Source organism: Clinocottus analis, unplaced genomic scaffold (assembly GCF_023055335.1).
Source record: "Clinocottus analis isolate CAN_PGR_092001 unplaced genomic scaffold, fCliAna1.0.p SCAF_1, whole genome shotgun sequence".
NCBI lineage: Eukaryota > Metazoa > Chordata > Actinopteri > Perciformes > Cottidae > Clinocottus > Clinocottus analis.
The window spans coordinates 1,295,997-1,319,345 of record NW_027175820.1 but is presented as its reverse complement, the minus strand read 5'-3'; the positions used below and the strand labels follow the sequence as shown (position 1 = coordinate 1,319,345).

The 23,349-nt window shown below is 45.5% G+C and overlaps 1 protein-coding gene across 1 annotated transcript; it reads right to left on the bottom strand.

Annotated features, from left to right (window-relative positions):
* Positions 1-90: 90 nt before the first annotated feature.
* On the bottom strand, positions 91-21,890 carry LOC137785095 (CD81 protein-like). The gene is made up of 8 exons (XM_068576138.1): positions 21,679-21,890; positions 15,024-15,138; positions 8,064-8,161; positions 7,654-7,728; positions 6,605-6,727; positions 5,891-5,989; positions 3,672-3,755; positions 91-2,702 (listed from the first exon to the last, which is right to left on the bottom strand). The coding sequence occupies exons 1-8, from the start codon at positions 21,742-21,744 to the stop codon at positions 2,640-2,642; spliced, it is 723 nt and encodes a 240-aa protein (XP_068432239.1). The 5' UTR covers positions 21,745-21,890; the 3' UTR covers positions 91-2,639.
* Between the last annotated feature and the right edge of the window lie 1,459 nt (positions 21,891-23,349).

The window sequence follows — 23,349 nt, the reverse complement described above, 5'->3', positions numbered from 1 at the left end:
CCTTTCATTCTCATGTTGGTCTTCTGAGTCACCGTTCATACTTTTCAAGTTAAAAATTCACGAAACAAAAGACAAGAACGCCCGACTGTATTATTTGTAAAATACATTTAATCCCTTTATATTTGGGCAAACCGAAGTCTACAAGAGTAGAGAGGGGCTGAGATGGAAGTGGCAGTGGGTCCCGAGCGCCAGTCCTCAAATTAAAAAGAAAGTACGGGGCTCAGAGGAACGCGCCCTCGTCATGGGGGGAAACCGGACTGGTGGCTTTTTAATTCATTTATCTCAATGATTCCTTGGGGGGAGAAACTCGCTGATGCGTTAAAAGTTTCGACTTTTTCACATTCGCCACTGCCACAAAACAAACCACCCCTTCCTTCTTGACTCCTTGGACGACGTACCAAACACTGATATCACAATACGAGAAGAAAACAAAATTAAAAAGAAAAAAAGGCATACATTGTCTTTCTACAGCCTTCATGATTTGTGTTAGTACGTCAACGCTGTAAATATTATAAGACACTTTTTTTAACAAGAGATGTTAACAAGACATTTTTTTTTTTTTTTTTCTCTTTCTTTTTTTTTTGTCGGCCCGACGAAAGCTGTGATAATACTGGAGGTTACGCGAGACGATATGACTTACGCGCGGTGCAGCGGGCGTGCGGCTATGCTACGTAGCGTGGGAACAGACCTCAGGACCAAAAGGTTTTTAAAAATGTACTCCCTGCTGGACAAAATAAACGGCACGTTCGGTCGACCGGGTGGGAGCGATCCGATTGGCTGGACTTCAGCGGACGGGTCAGGACTGACTCGCGGTGCAACACTGGAGCTGTTCATGTGCACGGCACAAGTATTCCCAATGCCATCAGTCAGAAAACAGGATTGCAGGGAGCAAACACGCAATCAAGACCACTTGTGAAATCCAACGCAACTGCCCACATGTAAGAATAAGATACGATACCGCAGGTTTTACGTGTTAAGCTACATGCTGGAACTACTTCTTCTACGGGATTCTCCGCTTTCTTGGCAGTAATTGGCCTCCATACGCCGCGCCCAATGGCTTCATCTGCACTGGTGTTCGTGTTAATCTGTCCAACCCCCTGTCCTGTGCGAGCGTACAAATACACAAGCGCTCAAACGGTTGTTTTTAGGTTGCATTCGGGGGACAAACCTGCAGCGAAGCGACAGAAGCAAGACGGCAAGTGCCGAGTGCAAAGCCCGGAGGCTTCTGACACGTTTCTCTTGGGAACAGTTACTACCACGAATGGAGACGACGGGGGAGGGTTAGCATGGGTCTCGGAGCCGGAGGGAGAGTACAATGACAACCAGGTCAGATGAGACTGGACTAGACTCAACCAGACAAGGCAAAACGCTGGATTTTCGGAGCGCCGATCGGAGGCTCGTTCTGCGGTAACGCCGGCTACGAGCTGGAGTTCATTACGTTCCCGCAGAGCTGAGCAAGCGGAGGACAGGCGGCTGACGCGCTGACGGTCAACAAGCTCGTTGAACAAGAAAAAGCACGCGACCGATACACGGACGCATCCGGAGTCTGAGCCGACCTGCTTCAAGGGTCGTGTTTCAGTTTGAGTCCTCTGATTTAGAGAGATTACAGTGATACACAAGTTGCCTCCACAAATAAGTGCACAGTTGTATAAAACTGAATGTTTCCTTTTCAGATTAATCGGAGTTCTTTCATAAAGATCGCACCAAAGGGGGCGGGATCACAGACGTGTCTTTAAACAGATTTCTCCGTCCGGCAAAATTGCGATAAAGTTAAACTTCCTGCCACTGGACTTAAAAAAAAATATTTTTTTTTATACAACTGAGCCCTCGAGACAGCTTTTGGACACACGACGAACGACAAACAGCCGAAGACGGATCATCGACACGCGGCCAAAAAACGACAGACATCGGGTCACTTTGACTTTGGTTCCAGCTTCCAAGAATAACTGAGATTCCTTCTTTAGTCGGCTCCGGCGGACGTCACACAGCGGCGTGGTTGTGAACCGGGACAGTGGTCTCGTAGGACAGGGTGTGTGTGTGTGCGTGTGTGTGTGTGTGTGTGTGTGTGTTCGCCTCCTACTTGGCGTGGTGAGGCCGACACGAGCGCCACTGGTTTAGTCGAGAGCGAGACGGACAAGCAGAGTGCAGGAAGGACACGGGGAGGAGGATCTACTGCAATGCAATTTCCATGCTTTCGGCAGTCATAAAGCACTGTTAATATATATATATTTATATACAGTTTTATACATAAAACAGTGAAAAAACATCCATTAAAACCAAGAGAGAGTATAAGAGCATGTTCATAGGCGAGGAAGCAGTAAAATCACCAACGGATTCGAGCACCAGGGCCGGTGGACGTCATTCATGTGTGACAGTGTGATATAATATCTACATATCAGGGTTAGGAGAGCACTGGGCAATTATGCACGACAGCATTTGTGACTAACGGAGGGGAGAAAAAAAAGGGACAGTGTAATTAAAACGCTCGATGAAGGACGGTCCTAAGAGCCGACTAAAAAAAAAAAAATCCAGCAAGCAATATATGTGACGTTTCCTGCTTTTAGAAAAGAAAGTGAGAAAAGAAGGAGACGGGCGGCGGCGCGCTCGTCCCTCCTCCATCGGCGCCGCGAACCGTCGCTTTAGTACACCGGGCTGTTGCGGATCCCGCAGCACAACACCATGCTGAAGATCATCTCGAAGATCTGCGGCACACAGAAGAGAAGAGAAGTTAGAAAATTGTCGATTTTTTTTCCCGGCCCATTCCTGCGATACACCGCTGTGATGTGCGTGCGTGAAGACTGGAAGTAAAGTTTGTAAGAACACTGAAGAGACCGACAACAACAATGAGACAACCCTGGTGACAATTGTTTGTGTAGCCAAACGCTGATAAACTTTATTTTCCACTAGAAACGAGACGATGACGACGTCATTAAATTCAGTCGGTGCAAAATATGTGAAATACTTTTGAACATGTGAGTCTAATTTACTCAAACGTATTATATATACTGCACCAACTGTGTTTGATGAAGTCAATGCTGTTTTTTACTAAACTTTAATGACTCGACAATGAAAAAAAAGACAAAGCACGACTACAATGTGACGACAACTAATTGACGTTAAGACCGAGATTGAATCTAGAACAGCGGCCGAGCGTAGAGCTCAATTGTATGTAAAGGTAATGAAAACACTTCACTACAATAAACTACACACACGTGTGCTGTAGTTTATTCTGACTCCGCTGCACACAACAATCTGCTGCGGAAAACATTCCCCAAACGCACAATTTGTTCCCGATCAGAGCGACGTTTGTTTAAAAAACGACAGCGCTCAGCTGTTCAAGGAACACGTGGAACAGTCGACTCTTTAATGCTTTTTAGTCCAATTGGCATGAGGCTCTTTAGCCATGTCGGAGAAGTTAGAGGGTATTATGGGATGGACATACACAATGTTGTTTTTGATCTACTTGTGGGGTCTTCTGACAGCAGTATAAATTTATAATAAGCCTCATCCTTTAACCCAGAACAATGAGTAGAAATGTCCCATAGACAGAAACGGCACCAAAACTTAAAAAAAGAAAAATCTAAACACTCGCGGCCATACAAGCACATTTAATTGACATCAAAACATTTGCACTCGTGTCACTAAGACGTTGAAAGGTTGGATATTCTCACCATAATAACTGCGACCACCAGGGCGGCGATGCCGATCAGGTAGATCTTGTCTGTGAAGAGTTCTTCGATCCTCTTGTGGCAATCCTGCAGAAGGACAACGGAGAGCACAACATGTATGAAGGCGTCATCGTGGCTTCATCGCCACTGGTTCAGTGGGTTCAGTGGTTTCAGTGGTTTGTGAGGTCAGGGGGGGGGAACAGACCAGCGGCACGCTTCACTTCAGCCTCTGGTGTTCATGTCACCGTCGTACCAGTGACCAGTTTGCCCTGCGGCTCGTTGTCTGAACGGCGTCTCTGGCGCCGCGCCCGCTGCAAAGTGTGTGAAATCAATCGCTGCAGCACTAGAAATGTTTTTTTTTAATTTATTATCCGGGCTCGGGCGTCTCGTGGAGGGAGTTTGGAGGAGCTTCAGGATATCACACGCCGCCGCCGCAGAGCTTCAACCACATTAGCATTTGAGACCTTTTGGTTTGCACTTAATGGTCCATCAGCGAGGCGCAGCGCCGCGAGGCTTTTCTTTCCTCACTTTGGATGAATGGGAACCGACATTGTCGGACACATTTATGTTTTTTAGAGTCTTCAATTGTAGACTTTATCAACTTTCAAGTCCGTGTCTCCTATCACCCGATGTGTCTCTGGGGGTTAAAGGCCAGTGCTTCTTTGTTTTTTTTAAGATGTTGGCGATATGCGCTGGAAAAATAAAACCCAGAACACAAGACAACCCTGGCAGGCTTGGATTGGACTCCGGTCATTTCAGTAATGTCAATGTGCTGCCAAGAAATCAAGTGAAGGCCCCTCCTCCTCCTCAACCTCCTCCTCCTCCTCCTCCCCATGCAGCTCGAGTGGTGAATGCAGATAACTTTCCTCTGCGTATCTTTCCATTAGGACTTTGCACTTAAGCGGCTGCCTCGTGTCTCTGAGTCTCTGCACCACAGGGTTTTTTTGTGTTGTTTTGTTGGAATTCAACACTCCCGTTTATTTCCCCCCATCAAAAGACGAGAACCCTTCTCCGGCCCCACAAGACCTTTCTCAGAGCAGTGGAACTGAAAAACACTGAAGAAATTGTTGCACTTCATGGCAAATACACACACTCACTGCTCCCACTCTCACATATCTGAGTCAGAGCTGGAGCCAGAACGATGTATAACACACAAGTTCAGCACGTCTTTTCTATTAAAATACTTAATATTCAGAAGAGAGATTGTTTTCTCCCCCGACCGGTAAGTGGAACATGTCATGTGTTCAGTAACACGCCTCCATGCATCATGAGTGCATCTTGACAGCGCTGTGGAATTAGCGACATTCACATTATTTCATAACAATAATCAACAACACATAATAAAGCTTTTTAGAGCGACTTATAAGGTCAAGTGTCACTGTCACTTTGTTATTTATTACATATTTTTGCAAGGATCAGTGCAATATAATTCTCATAGTTGTCATACATTATAATCTTTTTAGTAATGCGCTTTAATCTCTGCGGTATGGAAGCCTGTTTCCACCACTGTGATAAAAAAATGTACCTTGTAAGTCATAATTATGAGATCATAATTTCGATACTATCTCATAATTATGACTTACTATCTCTTAATATTGATGTACTATCTCATAACATCTCATGAATGAGATGATATCTCATAATTATGAGACAGTAACTCATAATTATGAGATAGTATCTCATAATTATGAGATACTGTCTCATAATTATGACTTACAGAATCACATTTTTTATCACAGTGGTGGAAACGAGCTTCCATACCGCAGAGATGCATTATAATGTCATTATGAATTTAAACATATTAAATCTATGCAAAATGTAGTGTGATACATTTGAACTTTGCTTACAGCAAACAATGAAAGATTATAATATAATGTATTATAACTATGGGAATTAGATGATACGATCCTATCCTACGATCCTTGCAAAACAATAAAACAATAATAGTCAGTGAGTGAGTCTGATACCTGAAATAAGACGTAATAAAATGCTTCATAAAGAATATCATAGCACATTTAAAACGCATGATAGTCATGCGCGTGTTGCATTATATTCGTGAACTTTAAGGTTTCTTCTAACATTGGTTCATGAAATGGGAGCTGCTCAGAAGCCGGTGTGTGGCGTTTCGGGTCCGGCTGCACGGTGAACACAGCGGCCCCCCGAGCCGGTGACGGCGTGGAAGTGTCGGCGTGGAAGTGTCGGCGTGGGCTGATCGCACTTACGATTGACAACCCGGCGCTGGGGCAGATATCGGTGATGCCGAACGCGTCCGTCAACTTCGACATGACGGAGGTGCCCACGCCTTTACCGCAGCAGTTCAACTGAAACATGAAGAGAAAACACAACACTGTGACGATGACGCCGCTACACAACAGCCTCTTCCCGCTCGGTGCTCACCCGCAACTCACTCCTCTCGTCATCCATCAACTGCTTCACTTCACATTGTCAGGCTTTGTTTTTTTTTATATACCTCTGGTTCGCGGAAGTTTTTCTTTTTCTCAATTCCTGCGAAGTAACTGATTACCTCGCAGGAAACATTTGAAAAGGGAATCAAGGTGACAATGACTCAAATTCACTTCGATGTGTGATCCGGGTTGGAAGCATCACATTTTAAAGTCACATTTCTTGACTCTAATGCAAGTCATTTTTTACAGAGTTACTATTTTTTTCTTCTAAAGTTGCAATTTTTCATCATTTTGGAACGTAATTACGAGCCGTAGCCACTAGAGGAAGAGTAAATATTAAGAATAAATGCTGTTGGAGTAAAACCGCGTGGCCACGCCCACCACGGTTCCTTAAATTACATTTCTGGGACATTGTTTTTGAGTAAATTGTACTGTGTAGTCAGCTCCATTTGTACATTATATGAAAAGCACGTAAACAAATGAACACATGTCTAACGCGCTGTGCATGAACACAACAGCGCGTGTTCGTACCGTCTCGTGGAAGACCTTGAGCACGGCGCCGGCGGCCTTCGTCTTCTCTGGGTCAGCGACGAGGCTTTGTGTTATGGCCTTATCGTACACCGAGTCGTAGTACTTCACCATCTCCGACGACACCTGAAACGGGAACAAAGAGGTTTCAGCCTCAAGCTTCTCAGGACAGAGACACTAAAAACAATGTGCATCGAATGACATGAAAGGTCCATTTGTACTGAAGACGACTGCGCTTTGAGCCTCCGGGTCCGAAAAGCGACGCTCATGCTAAAGTGTTTTAAACCTGCATTCTTCAAAATGGCCGCCAGGGTCGACTCCTCTCGTCGTAGTTCATGTATAGAAGCCGATATGACACAACTTCTCACTTCATTCATGACAATCTCTCTTTTATTCGCCTCATAATGAGTAAGCGGTGTTCGGTCGTACTTAGCTCCGCCCTCTCCTGTCACTTCTTTTACATTCAAAGCTCCTTCGGAGGTTTTCGAAACATTCAGATTGCAATTTAATCTTTTTTATCCGTGTCTATTCTTCTCGTTTGAAGCCGTTCTGTATTTCGGTACAGTCGCAGATGAAGTTTCACTGATAGTATTCAGCTATTTGTAGACGGTTCCAGTGTTGTAACTTTACTCCACTATCGTCTAACACCGAAATATATTCAGGAAAATATGAGATGTAACTCCAAGATTCTCAACGTGCATTTGTCAACATGGTTTGTTGCCCTTTATAGCCTTTAAAAAAAATGTTGCATTTGCAATTTTCTCATTTTTCACTAAGCACAAGAAGCTGCCGCTTATCGCACACAAAGAAAGACCCTCACCTGTACAAACTGACCAGTTACTTTTAATAAAGTTTCAAATTTAAAAAGGCAAAAAAATTGAAGGACGTTTAAGGGGGATGACATCATTAAATGCATCATTTAAACATTTCATGAGAAGCTTTGAATGATTTTTAGGGTTAAATTCAGATACTAGATATCCGGTGCAGCCCTCAATATTTCCACCTACGGTGTGTGTGTGTGTGCGTGTGTGTGCGTGTGTGTGCAGACTCACAGTGTCTTTGTGCATGTAGCCCCAGATTCCAGCAGCGACCTCGCAGGCGAACAGGATGACCAGGCAGGTGAAGAACTGCGGGAAAAGAGAGAGAAAAGTCAGATTAGGGCTCGCTTTTAAGTTTTTCTTGTCGGCAAACAAGAGTCCACAATGGGCGCTACACACGTTGTGTGAACCCTAAGAAACTTGTTGAGTGCATATCTGTCCTCACAGGACTTTTCCCTCTCCAAGTATTTCAAAATCCAGCACTGATACGTCCATTTTTGTTTTATTTCTAGAGCCCCAAACCATAACCGAGGTTACGTCATGACACTTAGAAACAGAGCAGGTCGAGCCTGTGCTCTTTAAGAACAAAACACACACAGCTCCATCTTTTTAAAACTAGAGATCTAAATTTAAATGTGACTCACGGTTCCCAGAAGACACTGGGACTCTTGGATGGCGCCGTAGCATCCGAGGAAACCGACCACCATCATCACCGCGCCGACCGCGATCAGGATGTGGACACCTGGACAGAAAGAAAGACAGAACGGGTTGATGGATCGATGCTCGTTGGCTTCACGTGGAACAGGTTGGAAACAAGATGGCCGACGGGAACGCTGCGGCGAACATGATGAGTCTTCAAAGCCACGTTAACGCAGACAGCGATTCAGAATGGAAACCACTAAAAGGCTTTCAAACCACGGCGGCTTTCAAGCCGTGGAAGTAGTTTCCCATCCCCTTTTTTTCTTTAAAAAAAGAACCATGATATGCGTGCAATAGCTTCTGACGGACAGCAGGGGGCACAATTTTGTATCCGTGCCAGTAGAATAAAGTGAGTCATGTTCCAGTTATGTTCACAGGAAGTTGTTGCTCCCCGGCTCCATAATTCAACCCGTTATTTGATTCATACCGGACATGAAACAGGTGCTGCACTTGTTTCTTCTTTTCTTTCTTCACCCTCCTCACAGCATCGTGTGTTTCCTCATCAAGCAGGAGACACTCTGATGCCTTCACGTTCATATTTGACTCCAAGAATATGTATTTTGTCTGAATGTCTGCTTTGGAAAATAAATACAAAAAAGAAAATACACTTTAATCTGCAGAAAAAATCCCTTCAATCCTGCTTTTTTCCTTAAAAGACCGATCTCTTTCTTTTTGGCGAGTTTCAGTCCAATAAATATAAATGATTGCCACAAGACTTTCCTGTGTTCTAGAGGGTCGAATGGGTTTTTCCGTACAGTAGTTTTAGTTTCCATTCAATGCGGTTAACATGAAAAAAAAACAAGAAGCAGGCGGAGATTTGTTTTGAGTGAGGTCATTTATTACGCTGATTACATCTGGTTTTTAACCGCGCGGCGATGCCGCTGGAAGTGCGGACGCCTTTCAGACAGGTCAGCTGCTAATTGGGGGTGTGTTCGCGTGCAGATGAAAGGCACGGAAAGGTCAGCTGCGAGCTGAGTCGTGGATCCTTTGACAGACGAAGAAGAAGAAGGCAGACGTGAACACGGAGAGAAGGAAAATGAATTTAAGGGCTTCTTGTTTGAAAACGGGGTAATTCAGCCTTCGTATATCTGATAGCTGCATCTTCTTCACGGACGCAACAGATGGCCGCGCATTTGCTTTCACGCCACTGCACATGCCCAGTTGGCTTGTGGGTCGTCGCTCCGCATCAAACTTCGATGTTCAAAGCAGCAACTGGCTGGTCGACTGTGGGGTTCGCTGGCGGTTTTGATTGCGAAGACGTTCAATGTTTTGGATCTTTTTTTTTCCCCTCTCACTACGACTGTTGAGTCGTACTTTAGCGGCGGCTCCGTCGATAACGCCATCTCGACGCGTATCCGACCAAAACCGCTTTCCGGCCTCCACGTATTGATGAGCGGGCGCGTCGGGGAGTGCAGCTCTTTGTGTGTTCGGCTCCAGCGTCATTACTCCTGCTTGTCAGCTCTCACACGTAATTAGATCCTGGACCACTAACTGGTCCTGTACCACATACCATCCATCCCCCACCTCTTTCTCTACCCACAGAGCCACTCACACACACACACACACACACACACACACAAATGCTAATTTGTAAATCGATATCTTGGAGACGGACCAAGTGCTTCTTACATCGTGGCTCTGCAGTCGGACACGGTCCCTCCCGGTCGCTCCCCTCCCTGCGCCACCGCCCATCTGTCCTCTCCAGTTAATGCATCTGCTCGTTGGGAATTATGCCCTCAATAATTCCATTTACTTAAAACGTCTTTTCCTGTCTGCCTTGATTTAATCTGGCCATGGATCCTCTTCCATTATGCTCTCGGTCTGCTGCTCTCGCTCGCCATCCGCACTCAGATCCACACAGATGTGTCAAGGTTTTCTTTACAAAAAGACGTCCACATGTTGCGCTAAGTAGCAACGAGAAATGGTTCCCCAAAGCCATGCGGGAAGAAGGGAGATAAATGGTTCTAAAACCAAACTAGCAGGAATGTATACTGATACTGACCGGCTTCAGAGACTGAGCTTCATGTGTTTGGGGTGTGCCTCAGCCTCCGTGCCTTCGAGCAAGTTCATGTTTGGATCTCTACTCCACATTAAGTATACATGTTGTTGCAACGCGGCGTTCCTCCTGTGCACGCAGGCAGAATGCATCTGCACACGCTGGAGAAGAGGACACGGTGAGCTTGTAGCCTGTAGTTTGTAGTTTGTAGTTTGTTGAATGAAGCGCTGCTCGTCGTTGTTTGGTTTTCCTCTGCAAGGCGAGTCAGTAAAGGGCCTGCTGGGCACCATCGTTCAGCATGGATTTCTCCGTCTCCATCTTTGCTTTTTTTTGCATCCGATTAGTTACCGTACTTGGAATGCAGAGGAGTGACGTAGAGACGGTGCACACAGCTCTGGTAGCAGCAGCGACCTGTCAATCACAGTAGCCCCGCCCTAAAGCATCCCCTGCTTTATGTTTGACTCCAAATGACCATAATTTACTAAATTAACATCACGCTGTATTGAAGAAGACTTGAAACTTGAGATTGAGACATAAACTCATGTTTACAATTTTTACTGAGGGAATACGTCAAGAGAGAAGTTGAGTCATTTCCTCATAGACTTCTAGAGAAGTCGCCCCCTGCTGGGCAGGAGAGAGAATGCAAGTCGGCTTCACTGCAGAACCGGAGGTTGTCGCCTGGTTGAGACTCAAAACACCATCGTCACGACCGTTCTTAAGTGTCAGAGTCGTGTGGACGTTAAGCACAAACAGAGCAAAACCTTTTCGATCTAAATCGGTCGCCTAATATTCATCATGTGACACATCTGGCACGCCGCCTCATTCTGTTAAACTGGAGATTTGTTTTGTTATCTGTTCAATACCAATAAAAATACAAGTAAATGGTTCCTTAACACGTACTCATGTATGGGAGGGAATTCACCTTATAGTTAACTTAAATCTAATCTTTCTAGTATTATTTAAGTCCTCGAAGAAGAAAAACACACGTGTCTTTCTTAATGAGCAGAAACATTAAGTACATGCTTCCACCATTGTTGATGAAATTCAGCCTATTGTGTCTCATCCGCTCACGGATACAAACCCACCGAGCCGGAGGGGTTTCCCTCAGATGACGCTGGTGGAACAACCCACCTCTAAATATTTTATCCAGATGCGTTCAGGTGCTGCGGTGGAGTCATCCGACTATTGTTTCTCATACAATGACAGCCTTTCTTTCTGCCGTGGGCAGTTTATTCTCAACACTGCAGCTCATTTAAGGACACCAGGAGTTCAGATCGGTGGAAAAGACCTTTTTTTGTTTTATTATGGAATTTCACGGAGACACCCGAAGGTCCCTGAACCCGCAGACGGCACGTCGGCGCCGCAGACTAAACTGTTAAAGTTTTTTATTTCTCAATTGTCCCGCTTTTCTTTGGGGGGGGGGGGGGGTCGGTTAGCGACGACGAGACATCCCTCCTCTGACAGACGTGCAGCTACACGTCCGTGGTGGCGGATCAGCTGGTCTGTTGGTAGCGGGCTCGATCTGAGATCACAATCCAGCGGCATTCTTGACTGGCGACACTGAAACATGGCTAAGCTGCAGCCTTCGGCGCCCACAGGATCATCTAGTTTAGCTTCATCACATGTGCGGTTAGTCCTTTTATTTTTCTTATCTCATAAGAAGAACAGTGTGTTCTTCTTTTACCCACATACACGTTATCCTCCAGTCCTGGAAATGTGGATCTGGGGTTTAATGATGGGAAGGAGACGTGTTTACTCCTGACTATGAGAGGAAATTAACCGGCGAATGCTTTAATCTTAATATAGCGTGTCTTCCTGGACAAGATGCCAAACGTGAAGCCCCGCCCCCGAGCGAAGTGGAGACGCTCCTCTGACTGCTTCTATTTTCGGTGGCGTGGTACCAGCCACAGGTCCGGTCCGCTGTGGGACTTCCCAACAGTGACTCATGCCAGTCTCATGTTCTGGGAATCACCTCGGTTGCCCGGCGACACTGAACCGCCTCACGGCGCGGTTTGCTGCTCAACAGGAAGACGAGCCGAGTGGTTGAAGTGATAACTTCCTGAAGCTCCTTGCAGAGTTCGTCCTTCATGGTGCACTCGAATGTGATTGTCTTGATCTTCTGTCAGGAACTTTTTTTTCGGGGCGGTGCTTATGCATCCTATTTGCTCTCATGTTTGTTATGAAGCACTGTAACTTGGTTTTGGATATATAAATATAGTTATTATTATGGTAGTTCTTCTGTCTTCCTGTCGGCTGCAGGACAGACGCAGAAAACAAACCCAGCGGCTCGGCCTGAACTGTGTTGTCCTCCGTTATCCCTCATCTTCTGGCAGTGGCTTCAAACTTGTTTCCACACATTCTGTCTCACGTGGTTGTGCGTCATCATCCGCCCAGTTTACGTGACGACGGCGCGTTGTGTGTTTTAGACGCGTAACTGGGAGTCATGGGTCACAGTTCCTCACCACTAAACTCATTCATGATCTGCATCGTCAGCCTCACGACGGTTGCTCACCGTGACGCAAAAGCTGCGATGATTACGTAACCTGTGAGGAAACTAACTGACCTTTCCAGTGTGACAATGTGACAACATGACTTTACAGAAACATCAAGCGTGAGCAACACTTACATTTCCTCATTCACTTCACTTTCAGTAGATCCTTGCTAAAAGAGTTTAGGGAGCAAACTTCAGTCAAAATGTTCTCCATTAAGCGAGCAACACGCCGTATGGAGGCGAGAGGCGGCCCCCGCCACCGGGCTATTGTGTCTGCGGGCGGGTATGGGCGAGAGAAAGGAGAGAAGCAGAAGTGAGCGGACTCCATATTGAAATGCTCCTGGCAGCAGGAGATAAAAAGAGGAGGGGGAGGGGGAGAAAAAGGCCAGACAGAGATAGACGGAGAGAGGGGAGGACGAAAGGAAAAAATAAGGAGAAGTGAGACAGCGCGACTCGGGACGCTAACCACAACCAGATGGGCTAGTAAGAAGGAGGAGAGAGGGAGGGAGGGGTGGAAATAAACCAGGCGGAGTGAGGGAGAGGAAAAGTTTCACAGAGGAGGGAGGAAGAGGGTGGGGCCGGTGGTGAGCACCGAGGAGAAGAAGAAGGGAGGGCCAGTGAGGAATTTTTTCCTATATACCGACAAGCTTTTTCTCCCCTCCTCGGGAATGAGAGGGAGGCTTTATGTAACGGGGAGGATGCAATCATTAAGGCCGGGGAAGAGAAAGTCCCTGATGGAGTTCCTCTCTGAGTAGCGAGCCTTTTCTTTCTCTCTGGTGTTGTTTTGTTTTTTGCATCGAATAACCGTAGCGATGCGGCCTCGAGGAGACGAAAACAGTGACTCAAACACGAGTCGCCGTGTTTTATAAGGAGACGGGGGCGGAGGAGCACACACACACACACACACACACTTATTTTGTAATAAAATACCATTATCCTCCTCCTCATCTCAGCGGCAGTCGTCCTCCTCGTGAGGACGACTGGTGGGCCGGTCCGACCAACTTGTGACGGAGTCAGATGACGGAGCCGCGTGTCCTCCCGTCGGCCGCGGTCACGAGTCGCCGGCGGACTGGGCGAGGCCGGGCCCCTCCTCGTCCCGACGCATTTCACACGACTTTAATAACGAGGGTCCGCTTTGCGTGTACGTCGTGTGTGTGTGTGAACGACGACGGACCGGAGTCCATCAAGCGACGGGAAATATTCATCAAATGCAGGAATTTGACGCTCATCCCCGTTTTTGTATCGCGGCAAACTTGTCGGCGAAGCGGTTGAATTAGAAATGCATGTATATTTAATAAATAATTAGATCATTTGTTAGCTGCAGCCTTACCGTTCAGTTCTGATAGATCGTCATTTATTAGGACAGGATTTGGTTTTGTGATCCTAAAATGTTTGCGGCTCAGAACAACAATATACAGAGTCACAAGATATCGAGCAAACATCCCAAGAAATGAGCAGTTTTTATGCATCGTATGAAGAAAGATGTGAATATGAGCGAAATGTGAGTTGTTTCTTCTTTTGTCTACATTTTTTTCTCTTTATTTTCTGGTTCAGGAGCGGTGATGTATACACCGTAATACTGCAGGGAGCATAGATTTACTGTTGAAGATTTTAGGATGGACTAATTCCCTATGTGTGGCGCTGCAGTCCACCGTGACAGCCGACAGCTCGTCAAAACTGTTGATTGATTACTGGATTGAAAACGGGAGCGACAGCCCTCTTCATTTATACGCTAAAGTCCTCCATCTCCAACTTATTCATAATGAATATCATATTGATCTCTGAAGGAGAGCCGCATATTGTGGCCATGAATAGTTAATGTGGACTTGGATCATTACAGGTACATTATCGCACACTTTTCTTCTCAGGACACGTCCCTCTGGTATCACACTGGTTCTTCAGTCGCTGTCGTGAAAGGGAGACCCGCTTTAGCTCTTTTTTTTATTTGGCTTTGGCGAGAATCCACGAATAAATTACACGATATATTAAATGTATTTTATTTTGAAAATTCAGACCAACGACACATTATATGGTCTTTCATCGTATCCGTAACCTAGAAAGACATAGAATGGGTTGTCTGTATGATAGGAGTTTGTTTTCAGACGGCTTCCTGTTTTCTTGCAGTCTTCAATTTCTTTTCTTCTTCTTTTTTTTTTTTTTACTTAACCGAAATTGTGACTTTACGTTTTTTTCTTTGAGCCCATGAAGCATTATTTTTTTTAAACCCGAGCAGAATGAGTCTAATGAGAATAAATAAAAGACTACAAAAAAAAAGTAAACGTAACCGGTCGGTGGACAAAGAGCGTGTGGAAATAACCGAAACGAGCAGAAATGTGTGTTTTTGTTTCCACTGAAGATTCCTCCAGCGGACAAAGACGGAGACAGGCAGCGGCGGTCCGGGACCGATGAGACACTTACTGACGTAGAAGGTGCTGGGGGCGTGGGCTCCATCCAGCTCCAGCTCCAGCAGGTTGCTGGTCTGAGGTTCATGTCTCAACCACAGGGCCACGCCCAGGATGACACCTCCCGCGAGCTGCAACACACACACACACACACACACCTCCGTCAGTTCAGTACATCACACTGCATTGTGCTGCAAAAACACAAATAAACCCACCTCCGCAAAATGTACTTATTCATGTTACTGTGTGTATTATAAGTGTTGCGTGGTGATGATATTTTCTGTGTTTAATTTAATCCAGTAACGTCTGTGAGGCCCCGGGGCCCCAGTCAAACTACTCTACTGGTTGCACTGGCACGACCTCTTCTCCTCGGGTCGGCCTGTCTCTGACGCCACACTTTCATCACCATTACCGGGACCTCTCGTGTCTCTCTCCCTCCTTATTCTCCCAATTATAATTTGGGGTTTTGGTAGCAATCAACGGCAGGCGACGGGGCAGCGTCCGAGACCAGAACGATCGGCACCAACAGTTTGTTTGCGTCTCGTCCCCTCGCCAATCTCACCATGAGGTCCTAACCCGGACGGCGGACGCTCATAAAAAGGTCCTCTCCTTCCCCTCTTTGTTGTCCATACCTCTTCCTCTAAACCACACTTCCCGGGGGAAGCCCTGCGCACACCGATCTGTGTCCCCGTGGAGCTGAAGTATTGTTCTTCAGCGGTGGCTTGCATTGACAGAAGCCGGCCATGAGCCCTCTTGTTTAGTCCAGGACAAAGAAATCCTAAATATAACCAGAGTATAAAACCAGTGTCTGTAAAAAGATTATGAACCAAAACAGCCTCAGCCGCCCTCCCTCCCTCTCTCTCCTCTTCCTCCCTCCCTCTCTCTCCTCTTCCTCCCTCCCTCCCCCTTCTCCTCCTCTTCCTCCCTCCCTCCCCCTCCTCTCTTAGTGAGGTCCATTCCAGAGCGAAGGCCAGCTGCTGCCCAGCAACCAGATCAACACCATAACTGGCAGGAGAGCAGCGATTCAACACACAACCACAGCGGCCCCCACAAAGTGACTCACTGACTTCAAGAGAAGTGAATGACTCGTCACTGAAATGCCTGAAGGTTTATTCACATTTAAACAGATTTCCGAGAGGCGTTTATATAAATGATGAGTGGAGGAGGGGGAACCCACAGGGAACATGTTCAAGCCCTTTGGTTTTTTTTTTAATGCTCCGCCTGAGACGCGACCCGAAGCCGGGTCAGCGCCGGCTACCGCTGACCGAGGTCAGGACCCGTCCTGGTGCCGGGTCAGCTGCGACCTAAAGGACGCGCTAAGGGGAGGGGTGTGAGTCTGTAACGCACCTACCAGCTGCTGCTTTAAGAGAAAGTAACAAACCAGTCCATGAGACGGCCTTTGGGCAAACTTTTTTTTTTTTAAAACATGGCATCTGGGTTGTTTTAAATCAGAGGAACTGGCAGACTTTTGAAAATATTAACGACATAGAATAAACGGTTTGAGAGAAACTTGAATGATATTCTGCCGGAGTAGTTTGAAGACTTCAAAAAGGTCCACGACCGCCCACTTGTGAAATTGTGAGTGACTCAGTAGAGCGGAAACAGTTTGGGTAATTCTCAAACGTCACTCCATTATATCTTAACATAGACGTGATCGTAGTTTGATGCTATATTCACGCTCTGAATAGCGACACTAACGCCTTTAAGCTCAACCTCTTTGCAGCAGAAATGTGAATATTTGTTGGGTTTTATAACTCCTCCCGAACCCTGGCAGGCCGATTAGTGATGTTGTTCACAAGTCAAAATGTCTGACGTGAAAGAGCCTTTTGTGAGAGAAACATCTGAACCGAGCGGCCCGAGGACGCGCTGCCGTTGTGTCTTCGGTTAGCTAATGACATTATAGGGAGAAAACGTAACCACGGCACCGCTGATAGGCGACCTGTTTTTTGAGCGACTGATAACATTGCTGGCATTATCTAACGGCCTGTTGCTCGTTAAACCACCGCATTTGCAAATGCCCAAAACGGGCTTAATCCTCCCGCTAAATGTCTAGCAAAGCGGGTAAAAGAGGGGGGAATCTCTGAAATTGCTTCAGGTGTCATCCCGTGTGTGAGGGATTCGCCCCCCCCACCTCTCCGGTGTCTATTTCTGCCCATCGCCCCTGAGTACAGGGGGTTGTAGAATGCTGGGCATGCTGGAGGGGAGGGGGGATGTCTGCTGTTCCAATCAGCCTGCTATACCACTAACCCCCCCACCCCGTAGCCTCTTAACCCTCTTCGTGTGATTTATGGGAACAGGAGGTCTCCCCACCGCCCCCCCTCCTTTTTTCTTTCTTAAAGAGACAGCCTCCGCGGCCGCACGTTTTAAGTGTTTTCTCACATCCAGCGGGCTCGTCCGCTCTGACGGATCCTCTCTTTAAGAGCTCTTTAGAAGCAGTCGATAAAACGCTAAAAGGGTTAAAGTGGAGTGCGTGTTGAAATGAAGGAAAGGAGGGAACGCTGTGACGCCTCAACAATCCCATTAACAAGTCACCTTTCAGGAGTTTGGTTGCGCATCGAGTGGAGACTTGGGACTTGTGTTGCAAACTGGGAGCTTCGTCTTCTGAACTCCCGCCGAAGGACTTCAACACTGACGACTTGACGTGTGTGTGTCTGTGTGTGTGTGTGTGTGTCTTATCGTAGAGTTGGGTACTGAAAACCGGTTCCTATACGCCCAAAACGCAACGCAGATTTTGGTGCTTCCTTTTGGCGCCTGAGCCAATATATTTTTTTGTACACAACTCTGATGACTCCGTCCTGGCAGCCGCTAACGATAGCCTATCATTTAGCTACAGTAGCTAGCTAGCCATCAACCATTTAACAGAGAGAATGCATAAAGGTAAACGATCAAAGGCGTGGCTGTATTTCGCAAAAAAAAGATTCAAACAACGCAACGTGCAACAAATGCAATAAAACGATTGCGTGTAAGGAAGAAGAGCCGAACTCCAAGAGAGACACGCTCTGTTTTCTACACCAAACCTCATTGAAAAAATGTCTGTTTAAACGCTGGAATCTGGACTCTGTTCCCTTTTTTTGTATATATATTGTTGATAGTTTGAAGTTCAAAAGTTTGAAGCTGTAGTTTGAAGTGTTTTGTATTCATTTATATGTATAGTATGTTTTAAACAGTTAATATATTGTTTAATTTAAAGAAGAAAATATTGGCCTTTCTTTAGTATAGTCAATTGTCGTTCTTCTGCTTTTTTTTTTTTAAAGGGACATTTGTTCTTCCAAACGTGGGTCTGGCACCTGAACGCGTCTTGTGTGGAAAGGCGGGTGCGCTGTCTGTGTGTGTCTGTCTTATCTGTGTCAGTGTGTTGAAACTGTGGCTTAATCATTAGCTCCCTGAGCCGTTAGACCGAGGTAAAGTGCAGCTTTTCAACGCCAGCACTGTGGTTGTCATTCATAATGAATGACGGCAATCGGAGATTGACAACCATCAGAGGAAACGGCGTTTCCTGTTGGGGTGTTTCCTGTTGGGGTGTTTCCTGTTGGGGTGTTTCCTGGGCTCCCACTGACGGCCAATTGTGAGGAAAACATCAATACGTATATTAAAATATATATATATATATATATATATATATATATATATATATATATATATATATATATATATATATATATATATATAAAACTGTGCCATGTCCATAAATGTTTCAAACTTAGACGTAGAGACGTTAAAAAAAAGAAAGTAATACACAAGACAAGTAATTGTGATATTTACCAAAAGCAATCATTGATGAATCAATAATAAAACATGTGATGAAACACAACGAAACTCTGCCTTTTAATTGGAAAACCTTAATTTCCGACACACCAACCACAATGGAACATCAATCTGCATTTTTTTCCGCAGACGTGTGACTCCGCACTACTTTACGTGTTTAACGTGTACTGAATTTGTGCTGTCTGATACAATGACACAGCAATTGTTATGCACGTCTCACTGGACGACTCCGGTACAAAGAAGCACAAATATCTTAAGAAGGAATCCAGTGGGACGTCGCAATTGACCTTTTTTTATTACATGCAACAAATGAAACACTTTCAAACTCTCACTGCGCTTCTTTATTTGCCAAATTAAGCTGTTTCTAAACGAAGGGGGCCCACCTGTACTGCACTTCAGCGTCCCGACTTCTCTCTGCAGAGGAAAAGTGTGACCTTTATCAAAGTGACTGATGGGTGGGAAACGCCCCCCAGCTTTAATGTGGAAGTCACTCTGGAAGAGTGTATTTTTTTAAACAAATGCACAAAGGCACCGTCGGCTCTCATTATCACCTTCTGTTAACCCCCCTCCCTCGCTTCTGCTCGTCTTAAAATACCACACACTTTCTCTTTCCCTGTCTGAAATTCTCGGCTGCGTTGCCCTTTTGTTCCATGTCCATGACGTCAGCTTTAAAAGGGTCTGTGGATTGCCATGAAACATCATGGCCCCGAGAAGATGAGCCCCACAAGCAGCATCACGACATTTATTGGCTTTTAGTCAAGCTCGACAACTAAATAAGGTTAAAAAAATGCATTCTGTTCCCCTTCGGGATGAATTGTAATTGCTTCATGTTACCGTTGATTTAACGTCTCATCTGGAGCCGCGCTTCAACTGACTCCTCAGTTTAAAGTGACAGTAGCCCCACGTTGATTTGAAGGTAGCCAGGTAGCGCCTAACGCTGGCTAAAGCGTTCGCTGCAACGCAACCCACTGCATTAGCCAATCAAACGGATGCATGCGCAGAACCACGATTTCCTACATCAGAAAGAGCTTTTTATGGCAGAAGTAAACACGGTTCCTGGAACGGTTTCCGACTGGTAGTCTCGCAAAATCAGAACATCATACCGTGCTCAAATCGTGTAAACAAAATGAAACATAGCAGCTCTCATGTTTGGTCCTTGCTGTGGATTTTGAAGAACAAAACATCCATTCACTGAGGACACTGACGTTTCAGTTACATTTGAGGCAGTGCCTTCTTGTTTGGATGATTATTCATTTAATTTAATGAAGTGATCGCAGGAGAACGAGATTGACTTTTCACACAGAGAGAGCGGCGCACTGCGCTGTCGATTCTTTCTATGCTTTCAAGGGAAAATATATAGTCAGGCAGGATTTTTTCTCAGCTCCCATCTTGCCAACAATGTTTATTGCCTCTTGCCATGAACCGAGACGGTGACTGCATGTGCACTGAAAACGGCTGACACACATTCAACACAGCTGGAAGTCGTAGCCAACATAGACACGCGTCCTGAAAGCTCTGTATTTCCTGAACGTAGCTGATATATATTTTTTTTACTTTTCCTATCTTATTCTAAATTAAATTTCCAAAGCATCTTTTGCTTCGTCACAGTGGGGGAAACTGTTTTCCTTATTCTCGTGTGTCTAAATATCCATCCTGATTATGAAAATGTGAAAGAAAGAAAACAAGTTATCCCAGTCATTTAGGATGGGCTGGTCGTGCAAGTGGGCGTGGCCTATGCCAGTTGGACCCGCCCACATTCTCGGTAGCTGGTGAACTGATATGGTGACTGATGACTGCGCAGTCATCTGCTATTTTGTAGTCATACAATGTGTTGGGATATTATAAAAACGTTTAATGCATCCATTTGCAACTCCACCTCGAGATCCGTGATTATATGTATTGTCTCAACAACAACAACAACAACAACAACAACAACACGCCCCTATCGATGCAGACCCTCCAACCAATCAGGTTGAGCCAACTCGTGTCAACCAATGAGGTTGCACCAACTCAGCTCCGAGCATATTGACAAATGTAATCAAATGTAGCCACTCTTTGATGTTTATGGGCAGGAAGAAAGAAAAAGTAGCGGAGAAAAAGGGGGCGGGGACAAACTCTACAGCAGCTCTCACACGTCGAGTCGAAGCTAAACACACGCACATTTTTTTCCATGATCCATCACCAGACACAGAGCCTGGACTCAACAAATGGAAACCACTACGAGCCCCCACCTTTCTCCTCCACTCCCCACCCCCACAGACATTGGGTGGAGGATGTAATCCAAACAAAGCCATTCTCCAAGCCCGAGCGGGGCTCCACCGCCCGCCCCGACATCTCCGCTTCACAGCGGACCCATGAACTCGATCCTCGGTATCCATGAATCAAAACTGTTCAACCGCGAGCTTTATTTCACAACAAACTCAAAGTATCGCGGGAACTTGTCTTTTTTTTAGGGCTAAACGTTTTTCCCCCTCTTTTTCCATTTTATTTTTCATTATTAAGTACCGACGTGACCACGCGAGGTGGCTTCACTCCGGCACGTTCGAGGTTTCAGCCGCACAGACCTCATCACCTCGCGGAGGTGTATTATAGTGCCATTAGATTAAACGCGCACACCCTTTTTCCCCTAGCTATTGGTTTGGTTAACCACAATTTCATCACAATCCCCCCTAGCTGTGAAGTAAAAACATCTATGAATATCCTCTCACGTGGTTATTCCGGCGGCATAGCGGTACAAAGATGTCACGTTACCGCGGATGTCGTCGGTTTCCCTCCGCGTCGTTCATTCTAACGGGCCGGCAGCGTAAACAACGCCAATAAAAACCCCGCTCGGACTGGAGGCGCTGCGCACCGACGCGAACGCATAATGTGTTGAAACAAAAACAACCATGAGGTTTGCTGCTCACCCAGAAGATGAAGTTGAAGAAGAAAAGCATGTACTTGATACATTTGGTGCAGCCTTCGACTCCCATGGTGGTCCGTTAGTCGAGTGTCTTTCGGAGGAAGATTTGGATGCAGGAGCGCGGGCCGGGTGTCTCACGAGGTGCGTAACGGGGACTGAGCCGCGGCTGGGAATCCTGACTTCAGCTCGAGACCGAGGCAACACCCAACTCCTCCCCTCCCTCCCGGTGTGAACACCCCCCACCTTCTCTCTCTCCCTCTCTGCCCCTCCACACACGAGCCAGTCCGGCTCACAGACGACTTCCGGTAAACGCCTTCCAAATAAACCATCAAATATGTATACACTGCCGTTCAAAAGTTTAGGCTTAGAAGTAGAGTTGTTATTTTAAAGAAAAGCACAGATTTAAAGTGAAGATAACATGAAATGAATCAGAAATATCCTCTCTGCATTGTTAATGTGGTAAAAGACTATTCTAGGTGTAAACGTCTGGTTCTTAATAAAATATATACAGAGGTGTATAGAGGCCCATTTCCAGCAGCGATCAGTGTTCTGATGGTACATTGTGTTTGATCATCGCCTTAGAAGACTAATTGTGCAAAACAAGAAACCTTGTGCAGTGATGTTACACAGCTGAAAACAGTTCTGCTAGATAGAGAAGCTATAAAACTGTTCTTCCTTTGAGCTAGTTGAGTATCTGGAGCATCACGTTTGTGGGTTCCATTAAACCCTCAAAATGGCCAGAAAAAGAGAACTTTCATGTGAAACTCTCTGTTTGTTCAGTCTGTTCTTGTTCTTAAAAAGGAAGGATGTTCTATGCCAGAAATTGCAAAGAAACTGAACATTTGTTTGGGTATAGTGTATATATTTTAGAAGAGAAAACTTCATTAATCCCCAGAGGGGAAATTCATGTGTCACCAAATGTCATACTGACAACAACAAACTCATATAGACAACAACAGACTCATACTGACAACAACAGACTCATTCTGACAACAACAAAGTTCACAGTGCACAACAGACAAGAAACACACACAAAGAACAAACACCAGAAAATACCATATGACACGTGACCGACATCAGAAAGATGCTAAATCTAAAAAAAACTAAAGGTGTTCATTAAAAAGCCTAACTGTTTTATTCATTTCTAATCAGGGCATTCGTAATATCCCACTGTTAATAAAAAACTAGCAATAGACTCCAACATACTTTGTAAACTCATGGACATAATACTTATAACCCTCAGCGGTATTTATGAAATGAAGAGGGAGGAGTGTCCTCTTCCCTCAGTCGTATGTCTTATTACTGGACCCAAAGCTACAACTTCATGAGCTATAAATGTATTTGATGAAACATTGATGAAAGCCCCTCCTCACTCCCTGCCTTATAATACTCAACACGTCTATGGTTTCATATTTAATACTTTTGCTTTTATTACTGCACTCTATGTATTTGTATCGCCCAAAATCACAAGTTTGCTCCAATCACGCAAAAATGTCTTCATTATTTAGTGTTGTAAAACAGAAATGTTTCATAAGACAGCAGTAGAATATTAAATTGGCTTAGACAACGATGTAATACACAAAACCAACAGCATCACACATGCACAGTCTGATATGAACCTTCCACAAACTCTCTGGCTCCTCTGTCGACTGATCCATATCAAGTTTTTGTCGCA

What these genes read in the sequence shown, in the direction of transcription:
- LOC137785095 (XM_068576138.1), bottom strand. Translation starts at nt 21,744, where the DNA reads ATGGGAGTCGAAGGCTGCACCAAATGTATCAAGTACATGCTTTTCTTC. An exon ending in CCCCAGCACCTTCTACGTCA is followed by an intron (nt 8,162 to 15,023) that starts GTAAGTGTCTCA and finishes CTTTCTGTCCAG; the next exon opens with GTGTCCACATCCTGATCGCG. An exon ending in CCAGCGCCGGGTTGTCAATC is followed by an intron (nt 3,756 to 5,890) that starts GTAAGTGCGATC and finishes GTCCTTCTGCAG; the next exon opens with GATTGCCACAAGAGGATCGA.